Source organism: Strix aluco, chromosome 11 (assembly GCF_031877795.1).
Source record: "Strix aluco isolate bStrAlu1 chromosome 11, bStrAlu1.hap1, whole genome shotgun sequence".
Taxonomy (NCBI): domain Eukaryota; kingdom Metazoa; phylum Chordata; class Aves; order Strigiformes; family Strigidae; genus Strix; species Strix aluco.
Window position 1 is genome coordinate 21,620,886 of NC_133941.1, and position 24,034 is coordinate 21,644,919.

The following is a 24,034-nucleotide window of genomic DNA, read 5'->3' on the forward strand; positions in this document are numbered from 1 at the left end:
TGGGATAAATGGCATAAAAATTCCAATTCGTGGACAAAAATCACATGATTTGAGATATCAAATACCAAGCAGGGAAGTCACTGCAAATTACTCAATTCAACAAGTCATCAAAACAAGTTATCAAAACAAAAGAATCACAGTACAGAATTAATCTGCACATGTTGTCAGCTGCCTAGTTTGGGTATCACTTCGCAGCATACTATACATTGTAAGAGGACTGATATCCTTGAAATTGGGAAATTCCCCAGAAATTAAGTCTGTGTGAAATAGTTAAGACAATCTTAAAAGTATGTAATTTAAGGCAGATTTATTTCACTTGCTTGACCAAAGAAAATTAATTAATCCATTCAGACTCCTCAGTAGTAAGTCTCTGGTTCATGAAAAAAAGCTATCCTAAGAAGCCGTCACAAATTATATTTATTTATATAATTGCTGAATATTTCTATAACCCCCACTCAAACAAACAAAAAGATCCTTTATGTAAAAACATCATTTTGTACCACTACTTTATTTCTGGTTTGCAGTTTCTATAAAAGATAGGATATAAGCTGAGTTTAAATAAAATTTAATTCTGGGAAACAGTCTGCCAAACACTGTAAACAAAGTCACAGTAGTCTGTATTTCCTTTGTAGTATATAAAACAGGCCTACCTGGAAAGCATAATAAAACAGCAAACTACAGGAACAACAGAAAATTAAGTATTAATGAGAACAGCCTAATCATAAAACACTACTATGAAATTAGATCTTGGAAATATTTTGTGTTATAATTGATAGATTTCTTTCAGCAGCCAACTTACTGATTCACTTATCTGACACATATTTTACTGGCTTTCTTGTAATATGACAAAAAGCTAATTTAACAAAAACCAAAAAATCGCATATACATGTACAGAAAAATTGGCAAAGGCCCGTTCTCCTCCGTTTACAAAACATATGAAAAGCACTTACTCCTGGAAGCAAGCTCTGGCTACCACTGTGCAGAGATATGTATGCCAGAAAATCCATGGCCAAAAACAAAATACAGAGATTAAATCGACTATTCTGTTCTGGCTCCTCCATCTGACCATGCCTGCCAATGAAGGACACATTATGCTTGACATTGCAAGCAAGAACATAAAATAGTGACCTCTGCATTCAATCATCTCCACCCACTTTTTCCTCCTCTTTCTTTCAAAAGACTGCACAAAGAACAGAATTTAGGTACAGTGATATCACTTGCAGAGTGCAGGCATGCTTGCTTGAGGACCCTTTAAAAAAACACATATTATTCAGAGATGAGCAGCACAGGCTAAAGCAGATTTCACAGAATCACAGAATTGTCTAGGTTGGAAAAGACCTTGAAGATCATCCAGTCCAACCATTAGCCTAACATTGACAGTTCCCAACTACACCATATCCCTCAGCGCTAAGTCGACGCGACTCTTCAACCCCTCCAGGGATGGGGACTCCACCACCTCCCTGGGCAGCCCATTCCAACGCCTGACTACCCGTTCTGTAAAGAAATGCTTCCTAATATCCAGTCTAAACCTTCCCTGCTGCAACTTAGGACCATTCCCTCTTGTCCTATCGCTTGTTACTTGGTTAAAGAGACTCATCCCCCCTCTCTGCACCCTCCTTTCAGGGAGTTGTAGAGGGCGATGAGGTCTCCCCTCAGCCTCCTCTTCTCCAGACTAAACCCCCCCAGTTCCCTCAGCCGCTCCCCATCAGACCTGTGCTCCAGACCCTGCACCAGCTCTGTTGCCCTTCTCTGGACACGCTCGAGTCATTCAATGTCGTTTTTGTAGTGAGGGGCCCAAAACTGAACCCAGTCATCAAGGTGCGGGCTCACCAGTGCGGAGTACAGGGGTAAGATCCCTTCCCTGTCCCTGCTGGCCACGCGATTTCTGATCTTGAAAATGCTGTATTATATACAAAACACTAAATTGTGACAGGTGGGAAATGGCACAGTTGCTTCCCCAAACCTAACTGTAACTGTATTTGCTCCTTCAAATGTACTGTGAAAAACTGACTACATCACCTTATATTCTCTCTCATCATATTGTAAAAGCATAGCTGTAGAAAACAGCATATGTATACTCTCTGTACGTAAGTTGATTTATAAGGTTACATATTTCAGCTCTACAAACTACTTCATAAACATAAGAGAAGTAAAATGTCTCTGCTGACCACTTAAACTATGATTGAAATAAATTCTCTCCACTCTGGTAACCAGGTACCAACAGAGCCTCCTTTTAATACATTTTTGGTGTTAAATTAAAAAAAAAATAACTGTAAAAAAGTATCTTGGTAAGTAGGCAAGAAATTGATGGCATGGAAAGAAGAAGGGCAGCAGATATGCCACAAAGCAAGCAGGATGGAATAAATTTTAATGCTCTGGTCTGGCAGAGCTCCTTAATATTTCCTCTGTCAAATTTCAATTTTCACACCTCAACAGTTGTGACTGTGGGGCTGTGTTCTGTTCCAACCCAATAATGAACTCCGGCTTAGGTCCAATTGCAGAGCATGAGACTACTTCATAAATTTGCACATCTCCTTTAAGATTATGTCCCATTTAGCTAACTTTTGCAGCACCTGTCTGAACTGAAAGTCTAAAAAACGTTCCTTTCTTCTGCTTAGAGTACCTGTACTCACGTAAACTATAGCTAAAAAAAGATTCCAATTATCTGGCAGACAAGATTTAAATGCAATCAATGCTAGACTACACTGATCTCCAGATAAATAGCAACAGGAATGTCTACAATACTTGTTAACATCAATGTCCAAACAGGATTTCCCTCAGTTCAAGACTCAAGGTTTTTTGCTCAGGAAGCAAGGTTGCTCCCAGAGAGCTCTCCTTTCTGAGCCTTTCTGCTAGCTCTCCCAGGAAAACCCTGGATCGAACATTTAAAGTCAGTTAAGAGGGACTAAAATTTAACACAAGTTATCATTGGGTGTTTGCTCAATGCATTACAGAGGCTCATATAAAAGAAAGGCAAGCTGTCGTGCTGAGCAGCTACCAAGCACGACCAGGTACAGAGAGCAGCACGTGTCTGGCTCCGTACGGCGCTGTACTTGGGCCACCCAGCCCTGCCCACTACACGGGGCTTGGCACACAAGCAAGACCCACAGTAATTACAAAATAATTGACTGTCCCACACAGACACATCGTCACTCTCTGGTTACCCTTGTCCCGTGACCGTGTGTGGTCAGACACGCACAATCCTTGCTCAGGTAAAAGCCACAGTCAATATACCGGTACATAAAGGAAACTGTCAGAAGTGCAGCAACCAACAGCCCTGTGTCAGGAACTTCAAAACCGACAGTAACACCTTCCTGAATAAGCTGAGGACGGTACAACTGCTAAGCTCCTCAGACTCGCTGTACTTCCTATGCAGAGGGCTACAGATTACTTTTATTCGGTGCAGACCAGCAGGACCCAACAAGAGCATCCCAAACAAGGTGGGGGATAAAAGAGAAAGGAAGACAAAGGGAGAAGCACGATTTACATTTTCTGCAGAAAACAGTAAATTTCACGTTCTTGTATTTGCTTAGAGAACATGACATTTGTATTTACTGGGGCAGCAAAAAGATCCATTTAATGCTCTGTCAATACATACTGCATTCTGAAGTATTATAAGTAGTTCTGGTGTATCCCTACACCATGCTCCGTGTACAGTAATACTGAAATTTAGTCATTTAAGTTTCTAAGTAATGTTTTCTCCTCTGTGCAGCTGAAATCTCTAGAGATTCTAGGCAAGTGTCTGTGGGCTAGACCCACGAAGAGAGGTGAGGTCCTACCAGCCTTGGTGCCTCACAGTAAGAGGCACCTTGTAACCTGGCTGGAATGCTCATGAGATACATAACACTTGAGAAAGTGGGAAACAAACGCCATGCTGATGGTTACAGTAATTCCTAATACAGACAATCATTCCAGAATATGTAATTAAAACTACCGCCACGAAAAGTTTAAATAATAAACGTACCAGAATTCAGCTTCCTTTCATTTATTTGCAAAACTATTATACTGCATTCTTTCACATTTCTGATAAGCGGATTTTAGAAGTTGCCAGATAAAAAGATTTACTTTTATCAGTGTGATAATGTGATTTTATTAAAAATGTAAAAGCACAATCAATAAAAAACTGTGAACGAAATGTAACTAAGTCAACAAGTTGAAGATCTTGGTTTCTAAAACGATGGTGGTTTCCAGATCTAGGTGTTCTTTCTTTTGTCACCCAGCTAAATGACTTACTGTGTTACATAAGACGGCAAAGCTAAACTGATCAAAGACTAGCCTGTCTTTTAGCAGAAACAATCAAAGCTAGCAGACCTGACATCTATTTCAAAACTAAATCAAAGTCACAGCAAGGTCACAACAGAAAAAATTGTTAGATTGGGTGTTTAAGCAGTATTTCAACATGCTAAATGATACCTTATGTATTTTCATGCAATGGCAAAGAGAGACAAAAAGCAAATTCAATTTGTGAAAGCTCAAATTTGAACAATTCCTCCTAAGCAGACAGAAAACATTAGCTACCCTCTCTCTGGGTTTTTTTAGATACTGTTTCTGTCAGTGGACAGCAATGTAGACACTCAGGTCTGAAACACCACCTTCTGCTCTGACGGCTGGTATTTCATGGATATGATCCTGTAACAGAAATTAAATTCTAGACTATTGCACTGGGTAATCAATGCCCCTTGTGGATATAAGCACAGTCAGTATGTTCTGCAGCAACCATGCTTCAAACATTAATTTTAAGTTCACTTCTAATGGGGTCGTATTAAAATTAAATCCAATAAATTGTGCACTGTTTCTTTCATAAGGATTTGAAGCAAAAGGTGCTATGCAAAGGTAAAAAAAAATATTCCACTTATTTAAATTGGAGTCTATTTTTAGATATACTGCAAGCTTTTATTGTCGTTTACTATAAACATGCTCCGAACACCTTTTTTCACATTATTCTCCTTTGCTACATGTGGAAAAATTCAGAGTCTCAAGAAAAACAGCCTTCTAAAAGAGCTGCATGCAAGTCCTGCAAAGCTTTGTGCTAAGTTCCCTGATTGGATTCCTTTTAGTAGCATACAAGTGACTCAAAATGGTAAGTTAAAAACAAAAACCAAACCCCAAAACACATAAAAAGCAAAGTCTTGGCTACTGCACTTTCCCCATATGGCATGTGGCCAAGCAGTCAAATACCTGAAGCTGCTGCCACAGGACAGGAGGAGGTGGGATGGGAGGCAAGCCTTAATCATCACATGCACATGGACACACAACTAGGAGCTGCTGCCACCTTCATGGTCACCAACAGGATAATCTCTTCCTAAACTGAGGTGAAAGGAGCAAATTACAACTGGCCTAAGGAACACATGAAAAATTTTCATTTCAGTTTTGGTCTTCTGCTACCTGATTGCAGCCTGTCTGAAATGAACTCACGTATTTAAGGAACACAGAGCCCCTTCAACCAAGCTGGGCAGAATATTGAAGACTTTAATCCACAGAGTGTCAGAACAATTCCACCCCATCTCCCACAAAGAATCCATTGTAAAGAACAAAATCCCTTTGTCCTTCAAAATGGGCTCCAAAATCCCTTCTCCAGGAAGGGAAGCAAGAGAGCAGTGACAACTGTGCAGGGCAGTCAGGCACTCTGAATCCAACAGCAAACTACATGAGCCATTCAGATGAAAACAAGATAGTCTTTTGATCATGCTATTTACATAGAAAATGAGGAGGACGTGTCAGCTTGCCAATTCCTTATGTGCAGGGTTTTACTGTAACTGATGGCAGTGGGCTGAGATATGACCCAGTCAGTGCCTCAGCCAGTAGAAGAGAATTAATTCAAGCTCATCATAAGCACTACAAGGTTGGATAATATAGATCCTTCAACCCATTGGCTTTGTATTATTCTGAGACACAACCCAACAGCCTTCCGCAGATGTTGCTCACATGCAGTGTTTTAATTATCAAAAACTTGTGAAGGCTTCATCTTCTAGAAAAGCCCAGAGAACAGTGTGGCTCATAAGATGGAGAGGAGAGGATGCCACCTAATTTCTCCAGGGGTATGGGTGCTGGTATAAAGAAACACACATAAAAAATCCAAAATATTACCATTGTTCCTGAAAGGACTGTCTTCCAAAAGAAACAGGCACACACCACCACTAAGGAAAAAGATAAAATTAATTTTGTGCCTCTGACATAGCAGTTTTTAATCTTGGGTTCATGACATGCAACTAAGATAAGTAATTTTATTGGGGGAAAAAAGCTCGCTATGAAGAGATCCCCACAAGAATTTTAAGTAACCACAGGGTACAAGAGTTTGCAAACCATTGTTCCACTAGAAGATTCAGTTGTGAAAAACCTGGTACCAGAGAACATTATTAATTCCTCCTCAAAAGGACTGAAGATAATGGATCTGAATTAACGCTCCTACCCACTCCAACAGTCGGCACTACCATGCAGTGACTGAGATTGCTAGAGGTCAGATTCAGAGAGACAAAAGGGAGACAGCCCTATCGTGCTATGGGATAGATACAAGCACTGTCTAAATTGTAGCTGGACTGTTTATTTCACAAGAAGGAGGGTGGTTTATGGGGCCAAGTTGCAGGGTCGCTTAAAATAAATGTTCTCTCCAAGGGGAAGCGAAGGCAGGAAAGATAGAGGGAGGGATTGTGTTTGCTACCAAGAAATTACATGCTGCCTGGACAGCCTTTCTCACAGTTTTCTGGGCACCAAGGGCAGGTTTTCCAGAACACTTGGAAAAGCAAGGAACAAGCAGAAATTCATGTATTTGAAGTTATCTTGACAATCATGGGATTGGAATGGGTGAGCAATACCAGAGTTACACTCCACTTCTCCAAGACCTTTAATGACAGCTTTGTCTTCCTCCCCCTATACCTACTACTCTTTAGCTGAATCTCCCTTCTGATTAACTTAACTCCAGGCTCCTTGTTTATTTATTTCAAAGCTGCAGATGCAACTCATTCCAGAGAAAAGACAGGGAAGAGCAGATGAGTTGATGAAATGAAGGTAACAAAAAATGTCAGTTGTATGCCTGTGTCCCACCATTCACATGTAGTAGCTCCACAGGATCCAGAAATTAAATCTCTCGCTACGTGACTATACTACTCCCCAGTTAATTATCTGTTAAATCCTTTCCCATTTTACTTGAACAAGGTACATCCCAAACATTTCTGCAGATCTCTACCCTCTACCACACATTAAAGATGTTCCAACCCATAGTTAAGCAGGCACTCTACTAAATACCACTGTGAATTTTTTAATGGAACCAAACGGCCACTTCAGGGGCAGTGAGACACTGCATTAATTAAGAAGGTTTGGAAGCACTGCTTTAGGTCATAAATGGGTTATCAGCTTGCCTGTTGCTGAGCCATGCATTGCATGACCACAGTTGGACTGCTATTTAATTGAAGTTTCTCATCCCAACTCATCTTCTGAAGAGAATATAAAATTAACTGCCAGCATCGGTGGGCACATTCCTTTTATGCAACTCAACAGGCTTCAAATGTAAAAGAACAGACCTGCAGAGGTCCCGCGGCTCAAATAGAGGAACTTAAAATTCTTCCATCCCACTATTCTTTGTAAGAGCTCATTCCTTGGATCAGTTAAAAAGACTCAACTACTTCCACCGGAACAGATTTCATCATCTCCGTTTAGAAGGGGTCCACTATAGATGAACCACAGTCACAAGAGATTTTAGTCCAGAAGTGTCTGCTCCCCCCATGACTGCTGATCAGAAAGCAAGCACCTAGTCCATGTATCATCAGTCCAAGTTTCAAAGACCAGAGTTTTTATCTGCTTAGCTGATTAATTACAAGTTTTATTTGCACATCTCAAAACAAACAGGTAAAAGCACTTTGGTTTAGCATCTACGGCAAAGTATTACAACCAAGGCACTCTGAATGCTGCTGTCAGCTTTATCCCTGACTTATGTGAATTTAACCAATTACAGCTCTTTTTTCCCCCTCTGTAAATAAAGATAATGTTCACTATTTATTTCGTGGGGTAGCTGAAGTTTGAATTAACTAGGTTTCTGTGAGGACTAGGATTCTGCAGAGAGGATTAAAAAAATAAATATGTTACAATGAGTATTAAAATGTTTGTTATCATACTTGCTTCTAAATGGACTCATTGAGAAACACTTGAAACCAAATAGGGTAGTGTTCAATTTACTGTACTACAAAGAAAAACTCAGTACATCCACAGATTAGCTGTTAAAGCAAGCGTAATGTACCTCAAAGCAGTTACAGGCTTAGAAATTAGGACTTTTAAGGATTTTTAGAGGAAGAAAACTATTATTTTTTTTTGCTGATGAGCCAAGTTATATACATTAATTATATAATGCTGATAAAAGAAGCTTCTTCTAAGAGAGAAACTAGTTGAGAGTCTGTAAACATCATTGTTAATGCTGGAATTTGTATTTTTGACACCTTTGGTAAATAGCTCAGTATGATGCCTACAGCAAGACAAGAGCAAAGTGTTCACCTCTAACTGTAGCCACTGGTTTTAGAGCATTCAGCAGGAAAAGTGTGCACGTCAGCATTCTCCCAGCTGGCTCTATGAGATTTAATTTACGCCGACCACAGAGTGACTGCGATAGCTCTCCAAGATGCCACAGCATGAAAACTGAAGGGTGGGGGTTAAACAAGCAGCAATGCACACCAGATGTCTGAGGAGGACATCTAAAAGATCTGGAGCACAAGGAAGCATATTAAAAAAAAAAAAAATCCCCTTCAATGCCATAAATATTTATACTAAATCCAAGAAACTGGCTGAGTTCAAACTTGTCCTATATGAATCATACAGCACTTCCCTCACCCCATCTTCATTTAATGTGTTCTGTATAAAACCACCACAAAGGAGGTACCATACTTATGCGAACTTTTTTTTCTATATGCTGAGTACTTTTTGTAGAGCTCCTGCTTTAGAACAGATTGCTTTCCAAAGAATATAAACAGAACAACTAAATAGTCTTATTTTACTTGGCTAGCTCTTGTGTGACATATACTGGTCTTCCTAGATAACTTAGATTCATAGAAATAATTTCCTTTTGACTGGACAACTTTGATTTTCTTCATACAGCCATTTAATTACAATTAGCAATGCAACACAGAGAAAACAACTCCAATCTGGAGTCAAGAAACATAATTTTCTGGAAGGTTCTGCTCTGAAAGTGTCAAAACCTGCTAATTTTACAAATATCTAGATTTACTTTCAGAAGTGAGACATACTAAACATTGACAATTAAATAACAAAATTGGAAGTCACAATACCATCTCTAAAGTGCGACCAGAGTGTGATAATGCCATTCGCAAAACAAGTAAATACTCATCCCCAAAAAAACAACAGCTATTCCCTTAGCTGCTTTGGTTTTCACTTTTCTTACTCAAAAGATTGCTGTGCTGGGCATTTTGTAGATGGTTGCTACAAAGGCTGTTGCCAATCTGCTGTTCTGTGATTTTTGGTTAAAATAAAACATAGTAAGTATTTCAATATTGACTTATATTCCCGTACAGCAGTGACATTCCCATCCTGGGCAAAAAAGATAGGCTCATCTACTAAATCTCTCTTAGTTCTAACTACAACCCATGTTTAAAGTCAAAAAACCTATTCTGCATGCCGAGGAATAAATATTAAATCTTGCAAACCAGGGAGGTGTAATGCTGAGTGGTTTCCATGCCTGCCCTGTCAAATGGGTTTCCAGGAAAAACTATTGCTTTTTAAACACAACTGGTTCCAAACTTTTCCTGGGAGAGCAAATATATTTCCTGGAACCCGCTAGCAACGCTTGGAAGAATAGGAGGAAAGTTATACACTGCAATGTTTGGTTCTCACAGTTGACAAGGAACACTCCAAAATGATGAAGAGTGAAAAAGAACGTGTCTTAAAACAATCAAAGATAGACTCTTGTAACAATGTGTATTATGAAAAGACAGGAGCCGTTTTTTGTGAAGGAACCAAGCTGGCACCTGCCTGCTGAAGGCATACTTTCTTTCCTCCTCCGATGCCACAAAGACCGTAACACCCCACTTTATCCCAAACACTATCTACCTCTATCCATGTACACCCCACTGGGGATGATCTTTTCCTCCAAAGACAAAATGAGGCACAAAGTGTCACACAGGACATTGCACCATGAGGTACTGTGTTTAACAAGTTCTTGTTTCTAACACTAGCAACAACAAAGTTAAAAAGCGAAGAAAAAAGTGCTACTTTAAAAAATCTGATACCAAACAGTGCCATGAAACTTAGTTAAAGGAAACATTCTAAACCCCATTTCACACTTTTGTCCCCCACACTCTTACCACTTTCTGCTTAAGATTTTCAGGACTTACATTTCTATTAAAACTAGGTATCTGAAGGTCTTTGATGAAGACTCACCACCTCACTGCAATTTCTGGATGACTTTGTCTTTGGCTAAAACCAATGTTGTGGTGGTCCCAGGAACACCATTACTTCAACTTTACCAAGGTTATACAAGAAAAAGCTGTACAGAGCTCCTTCCTAACAAGTAAAATGCTCCAAGCTTGCCTTACCTTACAATCAGTGCCAAACTACTACTGACATTAAGAGTAACACTCTTCCAACTCCATCCATCTGTAACATGAGGTTTACAAGTTGATAGAGATAACCCTAATTAAGAGCTCAACTGCCTGTTCAAAACTGCACTTGTGCTGGATGATCTACGGCCTCTCCTTCCGTCCCACCACGAGTCCCAAGATACATGCCAGTACTCACCAAGCTACACGCGCCATTACATCAACTTGTAGAGACAGGCTTGAGAACGTCAGCTCGCTCTTAAAAAAAGCTGTTAAATGAAGCACCAAGGGAAATCTGCCTCCAGGAAATTCAAACTGTGCATCATGGCACTCATGGTGTATCTGTTACTGCACCCACGGTCTTTGCATAGTGCTTATACAACAACATCTAGCAGCGCTATACTGCGCAGTCAATTATCTCCCAAAGTGCATGGCTTTTAACTGGAAGGGAAAGGAAACAGTGACTCTCTGTGTCCAGCAATCATTCCACGCTGATTTGTAAAGTAATTTTCAGGGAGATGATACGGAGTGCATGATGAAGAAAAAACTGGATAGCTTTAAAAAAGAAATTTAAACCAAAAACACTCATGGCTCTAAAAAAGTACAATACCATTTTTGTAAACACTCCTCCAGAAACTTGTATTCATCACTACCTCATACTATTATCAGTGAAAAATTATAGGCTCTGTCCTGCTGGATTATTGTTAGTGTAAACAACTTTGCTAAATTGCTTGGCACACTGTCTGCATGCAGCATGTTAAAACTCTGTCGTCTATTCAGCCAAAATCAAATATAAAGGCCCATCTGTATTAATCCTGAAGAAGAAATTAATAGTCAACTATTTTCATGCAAAACAGATATTTAAAAAAGGCAAAACCAATACATATGGATGAACTTTTTCATTCATAATTTTAGATGCCACACAATGAAGACTGTTGTTTAAGCTTTATTTTTTCTCTAACAGTTCTCCATACAATACAGTGCATTGTTCAAACTCTGGAGCAATTTAAGCTTTTTCAATGTCTCCTAAAATCCCTGGATTTATATCCAAAGAGACCTGGCACTGTAACAAATTTGACTTGTGAGTAACAAGTTACAGCCTTGAAGCAAATTGCTCATTAACACAGAATTCAACTTACTGCTACAAACCTCACTACCTTTTATTTCAGAAAAAAAAGTGCTGCCTATCTTATCTATTGGAAGTTGTGGGATCACCCGCTATTGTATTTGGTTTTTTAATTTCCTTGTTTGAGTTCTCAGTACAAATGCTGAACTAGCATCAAGGATGAGGAGAACAACAGAACTCCAGAGAAAAAAAATGCTTAAGTATGACCTAAATCTATCTTGCCTTTGATGAATGAGGAAAATAAACTGAATTTTGATGTCAGTACTGAAGAGGATATTCCCAACTTCACGCTAGGAGGAAATGAGTAAGAAAAGCCCAACTGTGAAGTTGGAGCTCTTTGTTTTTTCCTGAAGATAAGACACACTGAAAAAGCAAAACCCACAGAATGTTCTATAAATGGGGAATGTTCTGTAGGTGCATCTTAATTTATATGACTTTGAACAAAAATTTTACACTGCATGACAAGTAAGTACGCTTAATTCACCGTGAAGGAGATTTTTATCCCATTTATTATTTCACTAACTCTTAATAGAATAATAACGTTAAAGTCATTTTATATATTTAGAAACTAAACCAAATTTCGGAGTTAATAGGAGAAACTGATGTTACAAGCCCAGAGTAAAATGCAAGGTCAGCAAAGAAAATGGATGGAAACTATTCTTTAGAACTTAAGAAAACACGTTACATTTCATTAAAAAGCAAATGAAGTTAGCAGAACCTGTTTCAGGCTCCTTGTTTGATATCAAACATCTAAACTGGCCTTTTTGGGAAGAGATGCATATATTCAAAATGCCTTGCAGTGCCCTAAGAAGATCTATAGCTATGCAAGCTCAGTGCTGTAGCCAACTAATGCTTCATTGTTACAGGAAGTCAGTGAAATAATTATGTAATATGCCACTAACTAATGTAAGCTGTCCCGCAACCAAAAAGGGGTGTTTTTCTACAAATCTGGATCCAATTTTCTTCATTAAAAAAAACCAGTCTTCTGGACTGTCCAGAGAACTCTGTATAACTATTTTGAGTGCTCCAAGTCTCATAACATGCCTGGGGGATTTCTTAGCATCTTATTGCATTTCTTTATACCTTTCCCAGCACAGCAGTTCAAGCCTTGAGAATGCAGTAATAACGCAAAGCATTTGAAAATGGGAGAGAGAGGAAGGAAGACAGAAATCTGCCTTCCAACACACAACCATCTGTACACTCCCTCAGATAAACAACAAAATGAAACAAATCTTCTACTGGGACACTGCACCTTCTCATACATATTCTATCGGAAACAAGGAGCCAAAACTTGCTAGGCTGCCCCTGCACTAGTCAAAGAGCAGGATCACCTGTGATTTGTTTTGTTTAACTCTGAGCCCTCCTGCCATTACCTCACACACAAGGCTCTCGGAGGAAGAATATTCAGCTAAAGTTAAGTGAGTTTCCATTGCAAAACAAGATGCAGATGTTCTACCTCTGAATACATGCCCGGATCAAGTGCCTGTCATTTGATACGAAGCACTGGGAATGCCAGACTGGTACAGAATGGTTCTGCTTCACGGCCTTTGCACCTCAGCGAGGACAACAGTCTCCCAAGAGTCTTCGGATGTCTCTGAGCTCATTAAGAAGAAAACAATTATATGAAAGCACTACTCATTAAACTGGCCACTGTTGATAACAGGCAGCAAAGGTTTAGTAGGAGGTTATCAGATGTATTCGCGCTAAAAATCAACATCCAGACGCTGAATCAACAATTCTCTAATTATTTCTTCTTTTCTTTCTTATTGCACCAAATAGATTACAATAAATTGCTTGAAAAGGTTGATCGTTGCTGATATAACTGTCATTTTCCCACTGGCAAAGACTAAACATTCTCATTTGAATGATTTAAAAATTTTCTTTCACCAGAGAGGGAGACAAAACTCAAATGTTCTTTTTTATGAAACTTGTTAAAAAATCCCACCATGCTGTTAAAATTAAGATTTTCCTTCAAAAGCATCAATCAAAATTGAGATTATCATGGGGCATCACAAGCAGTGCAAAGCTAGTAATAATATTAAGAAAACACTCAAAAGGACGCAAATTATCAGTATAAAACAAACAACCCTGAGGAAAGGAAATGGCTTTATTCTGTGATTCAGAGTTCTGGACCCCCTTTCAAAAACCCTCTCACACCATCTCTGGTTATAATCCTTTTCCTGGCTGTGGCTGTCTTAATTACATGAGTGTGCAGAACTTTCCATCATATTACAGACTCACAGAAGCACTGAGGCTAGAAGGCATCTCTGGAGATCATCTAGTCCAAACCTCCTGCTCAAAACCGGGCTCAGCTATGGCAAGTTGCTCAGGGCTGTGTCCAGTTGGGTTCTGAGAATCTCCAAAGATGGAGACTCCACAACCTCTCTGGGCAACACATGCCAGTGTTAGACCAACCTCACAGTAACAAAACAAAACGAAAAATTCTTATGTTTGAGAAAACAGGCAACTTCACTTAAGGTTCCACACTACAAAGCAGTCAGCTAAATCTGCCACACACCATTACTTCTTAATGGTTAATAGGAGAACTTCTAGATCTCCCATTTCCCCTCCAACTCAACAAAAAGACACTTTTCTGTCCATAAAGCAGATCCCATCTGTATTAGTCACCATTCTACTCTCTTTTCCCAGACCTCCACAAAATAAGAAGCCAAAATGAGAAGTATGTGTTATGAACTAAACTGCACTCTGTGAATAAATGCTCCCATACTCACTGGGGCACGATCAGGAGTGAGACTACTTAGGAACAGAATGAGACTAAGACATAGCCGAGGCTTCTTGCACCTACCAGCCAAGGAAGTGCTGGCCTTCACTCAGGAGCCTCACGCTTACAGATAACAAATTGCTATCTGTAACTCTTGCTGGGCAAGAAAAAGCAGGACTTGTGTTGGGATGCAAATTATATTCTTCTACTCCATGTTGAACTAAAGGGCTGCCAAATGCACATGATGGAAGAACTTTTCCTATTTCTTATGTACCAATACATCCCTTACCCGTAAGCTGCAGCTACAAATCAATGGCACATAGTTCCGGTGGCTTGTTGCAGAGGTGAAAGATTAAAACTGCTAGTAAACCTCATAAAACGATAACGACACATTTTGCCAGCATACCAATTATCTCAATAAGCAAAAGCAAGTGTTTCAAGAGAGAATCTAAAGGAATAAGGAATCCATCTCACTTATTGCCTGTGGCATATAGGTGCATAATTCTTTCCTCTGAAATTTCAAACCTATTTTCACATCATACAATGTATTTGTATCTGATCCTACATCTGCAAAAGTACTTTTCAATAAACCCTAATTAATTGAGTTTGAAAGGGCACTTTGCCATCAATATAGTTACTACCACAGCAGTGTCTTTGAAAAGACAAGATCCACCACTGCTGACACAACTCACTTATAAACTAAATACTGTGGCAGAGGCATGGAAGATCTGTAGGCATCTCCAAAACACCCTTCGAGTTCAGTGCAGATGTTGCCAGTGTTTATACTTTTTAAACCACTGGGATATAAACACCTCACTATGAACACCACTGAAGTTTTGCTTTTCTTTTCTCCATTTTGCATGTGTTTATTTTAGTGTTAAAAATGTTAACTTCCAGAATAAGGAAAATAGCAACAGATGTTTAAACTAAACAAAGACTGCTATAGTAAAGTGTATTCCTTAAGCTGTGGGGGTTTTTTTGCTTTTGAACCATTAAAGCTAAGATCTGGTTAAATAACAATTACTTGAGAAGAGGGTGGGGAAAAAAGGGGCTGGAAAGAATCTTCCATAAATATCAGGCATAATTATAATGAATTGAACTAATGAGCCAAAACTACAGTTCTTCTGCCTTAGTCAACAAAACACTCAGGAACATGTACCACGTAAGTAGAATTTTATGCAAAACTTCACGGTCTTCATCAGAAATTGTCAATTGCTTCCAAAGAAAGCACTGGTTACTACAGAGAACAATGAAAAAGTTAAAGGATCCTGCAATCTGTTCTTCCTTCTTTTCTTTCTTTAACTAGTTTTCTTGCTGTAATGAAGAAAGCACAGGATAAGAAAGAGCTTGAAAATTCAACTCTACTGAATCCCAGCTCTATATTATTCAGTACTGATGGGCAAGCTCAGTCTTCTGTAAAAGACCTTTATTCAAGCAAATATATACGTATTTGTGCAGAAAAAAGAAGAAAAAAAATGAAACAGAGATATTAACTGTTCTACAGGGTGCCCTTCCACTTCCTGAAGGAAAGAAATGTGGCCATGCTGGTTTAATGATAGAAAAGATGGTATTTTCCAAAGCGAGGTTCAGCACCCTGTCTTCTGGCCTGGTCTTTTTCTGAAGAGTAAGCACAGATAACTCCTAGTCCTTGGGATACTCCTTATTGTTCCTCCCCTGACAGCTACAGCAAGTTTATTTTCCAAATGAACATGGAAAATGTTCCTGCTGAATCAGAAGAAAGATTTCTGCAATGCTTGTGTGTGGCTACAGCAAAAACAGTTCTGCTGCCAAGCTGAATTAGCTCAGTGGTGCCTTTCTTTCCAGGCAAAGCCAAGCCATAACCACTTCTTCGAACTGCACGTAGATAAAACTCCACTAGATTAAGAAACTCACTTTACCCTGTTACCTCGGGCAACTTCCAAACGGGACCACTACCGCTGGCCACGCGCAGAGCAAGCGCCAGCCTCCAGGAGCTGCAGCCGGCCTAGGCTCGGCTCAGCTCCGCGCCCAGCTCCGCGCCCAGCCCAGCGCAGGAGGCGGCCCGCCCCCCCCCCCCCCGCCCCGTGCAATGGCCGCCGGGCGCAACGGCCCCGCGGATGGCGGGAGGCGGGGCGCGGCGCCCCCGCGCAGCCGGACAATGGGCCGCGGGAGTTCCGCGGGTTCTGCGGGCCCGGAGCGGCGGGGGCCCGGCGGGGAACGCGCACCCACCGCCGCCTTCCGCAGCTACAGAAACGGCGAACAAAAACTCTACCTGCCGGAAAAGCAGCAACGCGGTCCTTTACGCTAGCGCAACTCACGCTCTCTTTAAGAAAAAATAAAGTTAACACTAAAAATACTCCTTGCCGGAAACAAATCGAAAGCCGAGAATCCCTTCTACAAAGCTTGAGCAGCGCAGCCTGCGCGGTGCCTCCCCCCGGCTCGGGAGGATTGAGGCTCCGAGCAGCAGCAGCAGCCCCGACAAAGGGCGCTGGCGAAGCGAAAGCGTTACCTTCGTAGCACAGAATGCCGATATTGTTGTTCATCTTGTCCAAGTATTGGTAGTTCAACAGGTCCATCTTCATAAATAGCATTTATCGGGCTAGCAAAAAAGACCGGCTCGTTTGCTGCCGGCCGGGCTCGGGGGAGGCCCGGCGGGGGGTGCGGAGCTCGGCCAGCCCCGGGCCCGGCCTCCGCCTGACCCACCGGAGAGAGCGCGGGAGGCGGAGGGGTTAACCCGCACACACGCACTCTCCCGTCCCAACTTCTGAGAACTACACTGTGTCCTTCGGTACAAAGAAGGCTGTCTAAAAAGTTTTCAAGTCTTTTACCAATTTAAAAAAAAAAAAAAAAAAAACAAACCACACGCGGAGGGAAAAAAAAAAAAAAAAAAAACAACAAAAAAAAAAAAATCAGAAACAAGGGAAACTTCCTAGGACAAAGACACACTAGTTGTGCTCACAGCCCGCTGCAAGTGGAGTGCGCTGACATGCAGGCTATGCTTGGTATGACTCGTATGTAAAGCAGCTTCCTCTCGCCAGCGGGCGGGAGCACTGCGCCTGCGCCCTGAATCCCTGGAGCGCCTCAAATGTCAGGGATATTTTCTGCACAAGATCAGGCTCTAAATGCACCGAGTGTTTGAAAGCAAGAGGCGGCGGTGGAGGGCCCGGACAGAAGGGGCCTGTGCAGCAGGGCCGCGGCGGAGCACTGCCGGGGGGAGGAAGAGGAGGAGGAGGATGGAGGGGGAGGGAAGCGGGGGGAGCGCGGGGAGCAGAGGGGCCTCCTCTGGACACGGGGCAGGAGCAGACCCACAGCAACTTTTTGGTCGGGCTGCTGAGCAGGAGAACTGAGCTCAATCCAGCTGTTTAAAATTAATTCTTTCTCTTAAACTTGTACTTAATTTCCTAGCATGGCCTCAGCCATCTCCCGACGCCGTCACAGTGAAAAAGAACGCTGTTTTACAGTAATACTGTAAAATACCGGCAGCTCTGCCATGCTAAAGACAGTTAAAACCAAAGAAATGTGGAACAGTGGGTACACCTGCACAGCCAGGCCCCGCGCACTCACACACTGCTGCAATTCAATCAGCGCACAATTACACTTGATTTTTAAAACCGTTTAAAGCAGTTAAACGCTCCGTGTTCGGGATTTTTCACAGCTGTTAAAGCTCCGGTTTAGACGACAGAACTGATGGAGGTTTTCTGAGCAGTTGCTCTCATCTCAGGATGTGGTCTGCCCTTCTGCAGTCCCCACCTCCATCACAAAGCCTCCAGCTGCTTATACAGATGTGCATGACTCATCACAAAAGGGTGGAACATCTGTAGGGGTGGAAGCATGCGCTAACCTAAGGGGCATCAGTCTGCATTTCCTGCGGCTGATCAGCACCTGAAGTCTGATTTGACAGAAAAAGAGAAATAAATACCGGGGGAGTTTGGTCCAAGACAAACAAATAGAGTCCCAGTCTTCCCTCTGCCCTGGCTGGCTGGGAGCATCACCCATCCCTGCCTTTCTGGGATGGAGGATTTTCACACAAGAGCAGACACTCAAAACCAGTAACAAACTTCCATTGCCACCTTGGGAATGTCTCTCTGTTAGAGAAGGGATAGTCCATTACCGAGGCAACTCATGCAGTGACATTTTGTCAAGGCATTCTGAAAAGTACTGCTTGAATGCAGGCCACTGCAGTGAGATCAGGTAATTTAGTTAAATTTACTACTGATAAATAGGAATAGGACATTTCCCTCCAAGGAAGATTCCCTAGAGCCGAAATAAGGTTTCTCCTCACTTCAGACACAAAAAGTAGTCCTGTGCGTTATCCACCTATGTGCTTTGACTGAAGGACTATGTCCACTAACAGCGCTGAATTCAATACAGCAGGAAACAAATTACCCGAGAGGAATTCTGCATTGCTGGGAAGATGAAGGTCAAGAAGCCTTTTATTGATTATTTATATGCAACAAGGGCACTCTCCTAATTAGAAGTGCTATTGATCTTTAAGACTTTAACGTGGTGTCAAAACTTATGGGTACTTAACGCTGAGGTAACAGTACATTTCTTGGACGGTACCTAATAAAGAGGCTGCAGTTGTTTTTTTGCTTCACAGGATTTGTTACCACAAAAGTTGTAGCCACAGATCTCCAGACCGTGGTATTTTCTAGGAAGATAAATGTTTTCTATAAAGAGAAGAACATTATGATTTTTAAGCAGGGGGACTGCAGCTACATAGCAGCTCATGTTGTACATACTCAGATTCAAAGATACTCTATACCAATGCTTCAGATTAAACAAGCTATTTAATAAAGGCATCAAGAGAAGTCTTAGCCCTTTAAGATATAAACTGTGATAAAAATCCATATCTACAACATAGTGAAAGAGGCACATTTCTTCAGCATGAAATACAAATGCCAAAGCTTTTGGAGAAAATACTTCTGATATGTACAGTTTTTAATATAGAGAGCATCCCTGAATTTACATTAATATATAACATTATATATAACACAATATAACACATATATATAACACAATATATAACATTAATATAACATTTTATGGATGCTTCAGAAGGATAAGAAGAGATAAGTATTTAATTTTTCCAATTTAAAATAAATTTCTGTGGGAAGTGCAGGTGATGAAGAAAAGAAAGCAATATTCTAAACTTCTTTAGAGCAGTGGTCTACAAGACAGGGTTTGCACATACTGTGTTAGCTACACAAGGGCATTATAGTTCAAAGTCCAATATAAATTCCCCTCTATATTCAAAGATACATACTTCTTCGAGTTGTTTGGAAAAGCAAGGTTGAGTATTGCCTACAAAAACACTGACTGCTCAGTAGTGCTGTGCAGACACTAATAAAGAAGTCTTCTTTATTAGACCAGTCATCACTGGTCTACGGGTTTTTAAACAGTCATGATCACTTTATTATGTGAATGGCTCTCAGCAGTACAGTATACACTACGATTAACACTTGTCAAATATTGTGTAATGAACAACTTAGTTGCTTCACATTAAATAATAATAAAGCAGTACCAAACACTAGGAGCTTTATGAATTTCTAAATTAAAATATCCATGCTGAAAGTAAGGCAATGCCTACTGAAAGAACAGGGGGGAAATTATCAATGTAAATATATCTCAAGCATTCTAAAACCAAAATCCATTAATAGAAAACCTTTCTTTGAAAGAAAACTTAACAGCTCAACAATTTCAAGTCCAGCAAACATTAACCTTAAATACTGACAGGGTCACTATAAAGTTCTTGACAGCAAAGAATTCCCAACTGCTTGATTCAAACTGCTGTTCATCAAACGCTTCACCAGTTTGAGAACCTTCCACTGAACTGAAATCAATAATCCATGCATCAGCGGGTTAGATGCTACATACACAGGAAAACAAGCTGTTAAAATCACCCCAGGACGTATGTTAGTTCATTCTGTTCTTCTTCCTGTTGATAACTGCAAACACAATTATGTGCTGTAGTATCTGTGCTTCACATTAGAGTACTTCCTACAGGATTGCACACACTTTTCTTTTGTAAGGCAGATAAATATCCGCATCTATATATAAAATGCTTAAAACACTGCAACTTTTAACACAACAGCATCCCCTAGAGGTAACTGAAAAGCCACGTGTCTTTCTGAATCACCCTGGACTTCTTCACATCAAAGTATGCTAGATGTGATTCTAATTATCTAATTATTATAGCAGATGAGATAGTTCAACCTCTTGCTGATCTTCTGATTCACTTTAATACGGAAAGCAAATTCAGTCTTCACACAAGAATGTCTTATCATAGAAGTATTCTGAGGCAAGGAAAGCAAATGAGAAAAAAAAAAAAAAAAAAAAAAAGCTGGTTCCAATGAGTAGGTAAATCACCACTGTCAAAACCAGGAGGCTAAATATGTATAGTGACAGCTAGACCCTGCATTAGGGTGGAGTTTGACAAGATTTCTGTGCTGCTCTTCTACAATTCTCACAGTAAGAAAATATAAAAAACTCTCCTTCTTGGAGAGTATGGTGGTACGCTTACCAAAGTGGTGTGGAGCAACTGGTGCAGTGGACTGAACCATCTACACTCCATGTATTTTCTCTGAACTGGCTCATGTCTGGTCAGCTGGACCAAGGTCCCTTGGCAGTCGAGGCACATCAGGGGCACTTGTGCTGCACTTCTTTCAGCTTTTTTTTGTCTGAACAGAATCTAGTTTATGGCTGAGATCACTGTGATGCGGACCAAAGCTTCACTCTGAAAACAAACACCTGCCCCAGCTACAGCTCTGATGTGGATGTACCAATGGCTGATGAGAAGAACAGAGCATTTTTCAGATTTAAAAAAAGCTTGGGAAATTTACCTTTTCAAAGAGTTACAGTGCATGTTATGAATGTAGTACGTTACTGTGTCACTGGTTCCTAAATGCTGATAAAATTTATCCACTATAAAAATGTATAGTCGTGGCTCACTTGAGCAATAATAAGACCTAATATAAAAATAAATCCTTACAATTGTGTATTATTTGTTAATCTGAATTTCTGTAGGAAAAAATGGCAATTCCTTATCAGATTTGACAGTAAGAGTTTATATGGTTTTTACATCACTTAAACGTATATTGAGCTGCTTTTGAACAAATGTTTTCAAGCAAGCTACCACGGCCTTCTCTCTGCCGTCCTCCGCCCTGCCAGTCCTCTGCCTCTCCACCCCTGTCCTCCCCTTGTCTCTCCTTACGCTGTCCTCCCACGCTTGCCGCTGCCGCAGGCAGTAGCACTGAAGAGCCCGAGGAGATGGTTTAGGTGCAGTTTCACTAGCTTGGCCTACACTCCGTGCCACACGACATCTTTCAGCGGGAAACGCGCGACACTGGCTGAGAATTGGCACTGCAGAAGAACAACGTGCAAGCCACTCACTTGGACGCAACTGAAATGTCACCCTCGATGATCATCAGCAAAGAGGAACTATTTCTACAGTGACCAATTCTGCAACCGAGCTACAGTCTTTATAGAGGTAAGACACACTCTGATGTAAAACACCGTACAGTACTGCTCAGTGTAATTCCACTTTTGAATGGACAAAAGTATCTGTTACAGCTCCTGGGGTCAGACAGGCATTTATGATAGACCACCTATTAGCTGATACCTCAATACGCCCAAAGAAGGAAGTGGAGGAATAAAGCAAGAGTACTTAGGTACAGGTTTAACTAAAAAATGAGCAAATTTTAGTTAACAGCTGCTAGGTGGCGATGTGCCTGAAGGAAAAATACTGCTGCTTCTTTCCCACACGCTCAGCTGCTGCACTTATCACCTCGATTTTTATTATTTCAGTTAGAATAAATTTCACAGAAAAAAAGTAAACAAAAATTCTCGTTTAAGCAAGATGAGGTATTTGCTTTTACATACATTCAGATATAAGGAAATCCAGTTAAAATGTATTAAACATGCAGGAAATTCAGAGATGCATGGTAAGGAAAATGACATTTAAAGTTTCTTGCAAGCAGCTATCTCAACAGCTGTGCCGCTGAGATCCCCACAGAACAATACACAACTAAGCACTTTGCTCACTGAGTCAGATACCACAAAACGTACCAACTGCATATACTTTTTATGAAGCATGAAGTAACGACAATTGCACCAGCGAACAGAAGATATCAAAACACATATTCTTCCAGATCGCTTTTTTTTTTTTTTAAACATAAAGGTACATTGCAAATAGACTTTAATCACACCAAACTACCTTCTCCCTTTCACAGCCTTAAAAAAAAAAAAGCGCCCCACCAGGTAGAACATCTCTGAACTAAAGGTAGTGCATGCTGCCTTATTATACCTGTCCTTTACTAGCTAAAGGTTTCAACGATCTACCAGACATTATAGAACAGAAAAGATGTTTTTGTTATTGTCAGTGGAGCTCCTCGAGATTGAAATACTAGTCTTAGGCCCAATATTAAGTTGTAGCAAAATAATTTGTATATTTTCTTTCGTTCTTGTCATGCCCTAACTTATGCAATCCTGCTTAAAAAACATAGTAATATATAAACTCTGTCTATGAGCACGCATGTGTACTTGACTGTATCCACAGTCATAAACTGCTCGGTAACTCAAGTTATGAAGTTCTCTATTCCCCGAAGGACCAAGCCAGCAGGCACCCTGGTTTCAGTTCCCTACTGGCCTAGTGGAACTGCCTGGGAAACCAAAAATATAGCGATGCCCAAGAATATCTAGAGTTGCAAGCTCTTCTGGGACCCAGGAATGGATGGTAATGGCTTGTCTGGACCGGGAGATGGATTCTTTAAAAAAAATTTTTTAAAGGTTTAGCTGTCCTGCAGTTCTTATTCTGTATTAGTCACTTTTTTGAGGACACAGAGATTTTAAAAAGCATATTCACTGTGAATGTAAATAAAAAATCAGATCACTTATTTGTAAATATGTAGCAAATTAGAACCAGCCATTTCATATCGTATCAAAATACTCTAAGACATTTAACAACTCAAAAAGCTTTTGGTTAATTAAAGTCTGCCCTCATCAGCAAGAACCCTCTCCCTCTGTCTTCCAGTCTTCCCTCCATCACCGCCAGAAAGCTATTTGTCTCCTACTACAAACTAAACACACCCTTCTATTGTACCATAAACCATTTTTCACGAAGGAAGCGAGGAAAGGGTAAGAGGACGGAAAGGGTAAGAGGACGGAAAAGACAGGGACAAAGGCAGGGCTTTTTTGTTTTGTTGGGGTTGTTTTTGGCAATAGCCACGTTTACCTCTCTGGGTCAAAACACAAAATGTGCGCAGAAGGCAGTGTGTGATGCCTCTGGCAGCAGCTGCTGTGCCGGCAGGTACATCTCGTCTCCGGAAAGCAGCAGCTGGCAATTGAGGAAGCAGCCCACTTCGCGTCCATCGGTCGGATCATGCTGACCCAGAACTCAGCTACGCCTTCGATTATCTTCTGTTCTCTTACTGTGGCACAAAAGCTGAACTCCTGGTTGTTTCAAAGCTTAAAGTGTTTTTAAAAGCTTTTTAATGAATGGTGAGCAAGAACATGCAGAGTACACATTCTGCTGATCTTTCTAAAACTAAATAACTATTTCACAATCACCAAAGACTGCAGGGCAATGGAAAGCAACGAACCAGGTGATCACTTCCAAGTTCTATGAAGTGAAACACAAATGAGAAGAGTCTTCAATAGCACCTGATTTATCTT

At 40.7% G+C, this 24,034-nt stretch overlaps 1 protein-coding gene across 7 annotated transcripts in view; it reads right to left on the reverse strand.

Annotated features, from left to right (window-relative positions):
• The window catches only part of VGLL4 (vestigial like family member 4), a 105,507-nt gene that overhangs the window by 30,940 nt on the left and 50,533 nt on the right, over positions 1 to 24,034 (reverse strand). Inside the window, exon 1 of one of the 7 annotated variants that reach the window (XM_074836649.1) lies at positions 16,872 to 17,381. The exons of 4 other annotated variants lie outside the window; for them this stretch is intronic. In XM_074836649.1, coding sequence (XP_074692750.1) covers positions 16,872 to 16,953 — 82 coding nt within the window. In that variant the 5' untranslated portion in view covers positions 16,954 to 17,381. Of the gene's footprint in view, positions 1 to 5,178; positions 5,200 to 13,117; positions 13,235 to 16,871; positions 17,382 to 24,034 lie in introns of those variants that run through there. 2 more of the 7 variants (XM_074836652.1, XM_074836653.1) reach the window with 2 other exon arrangements.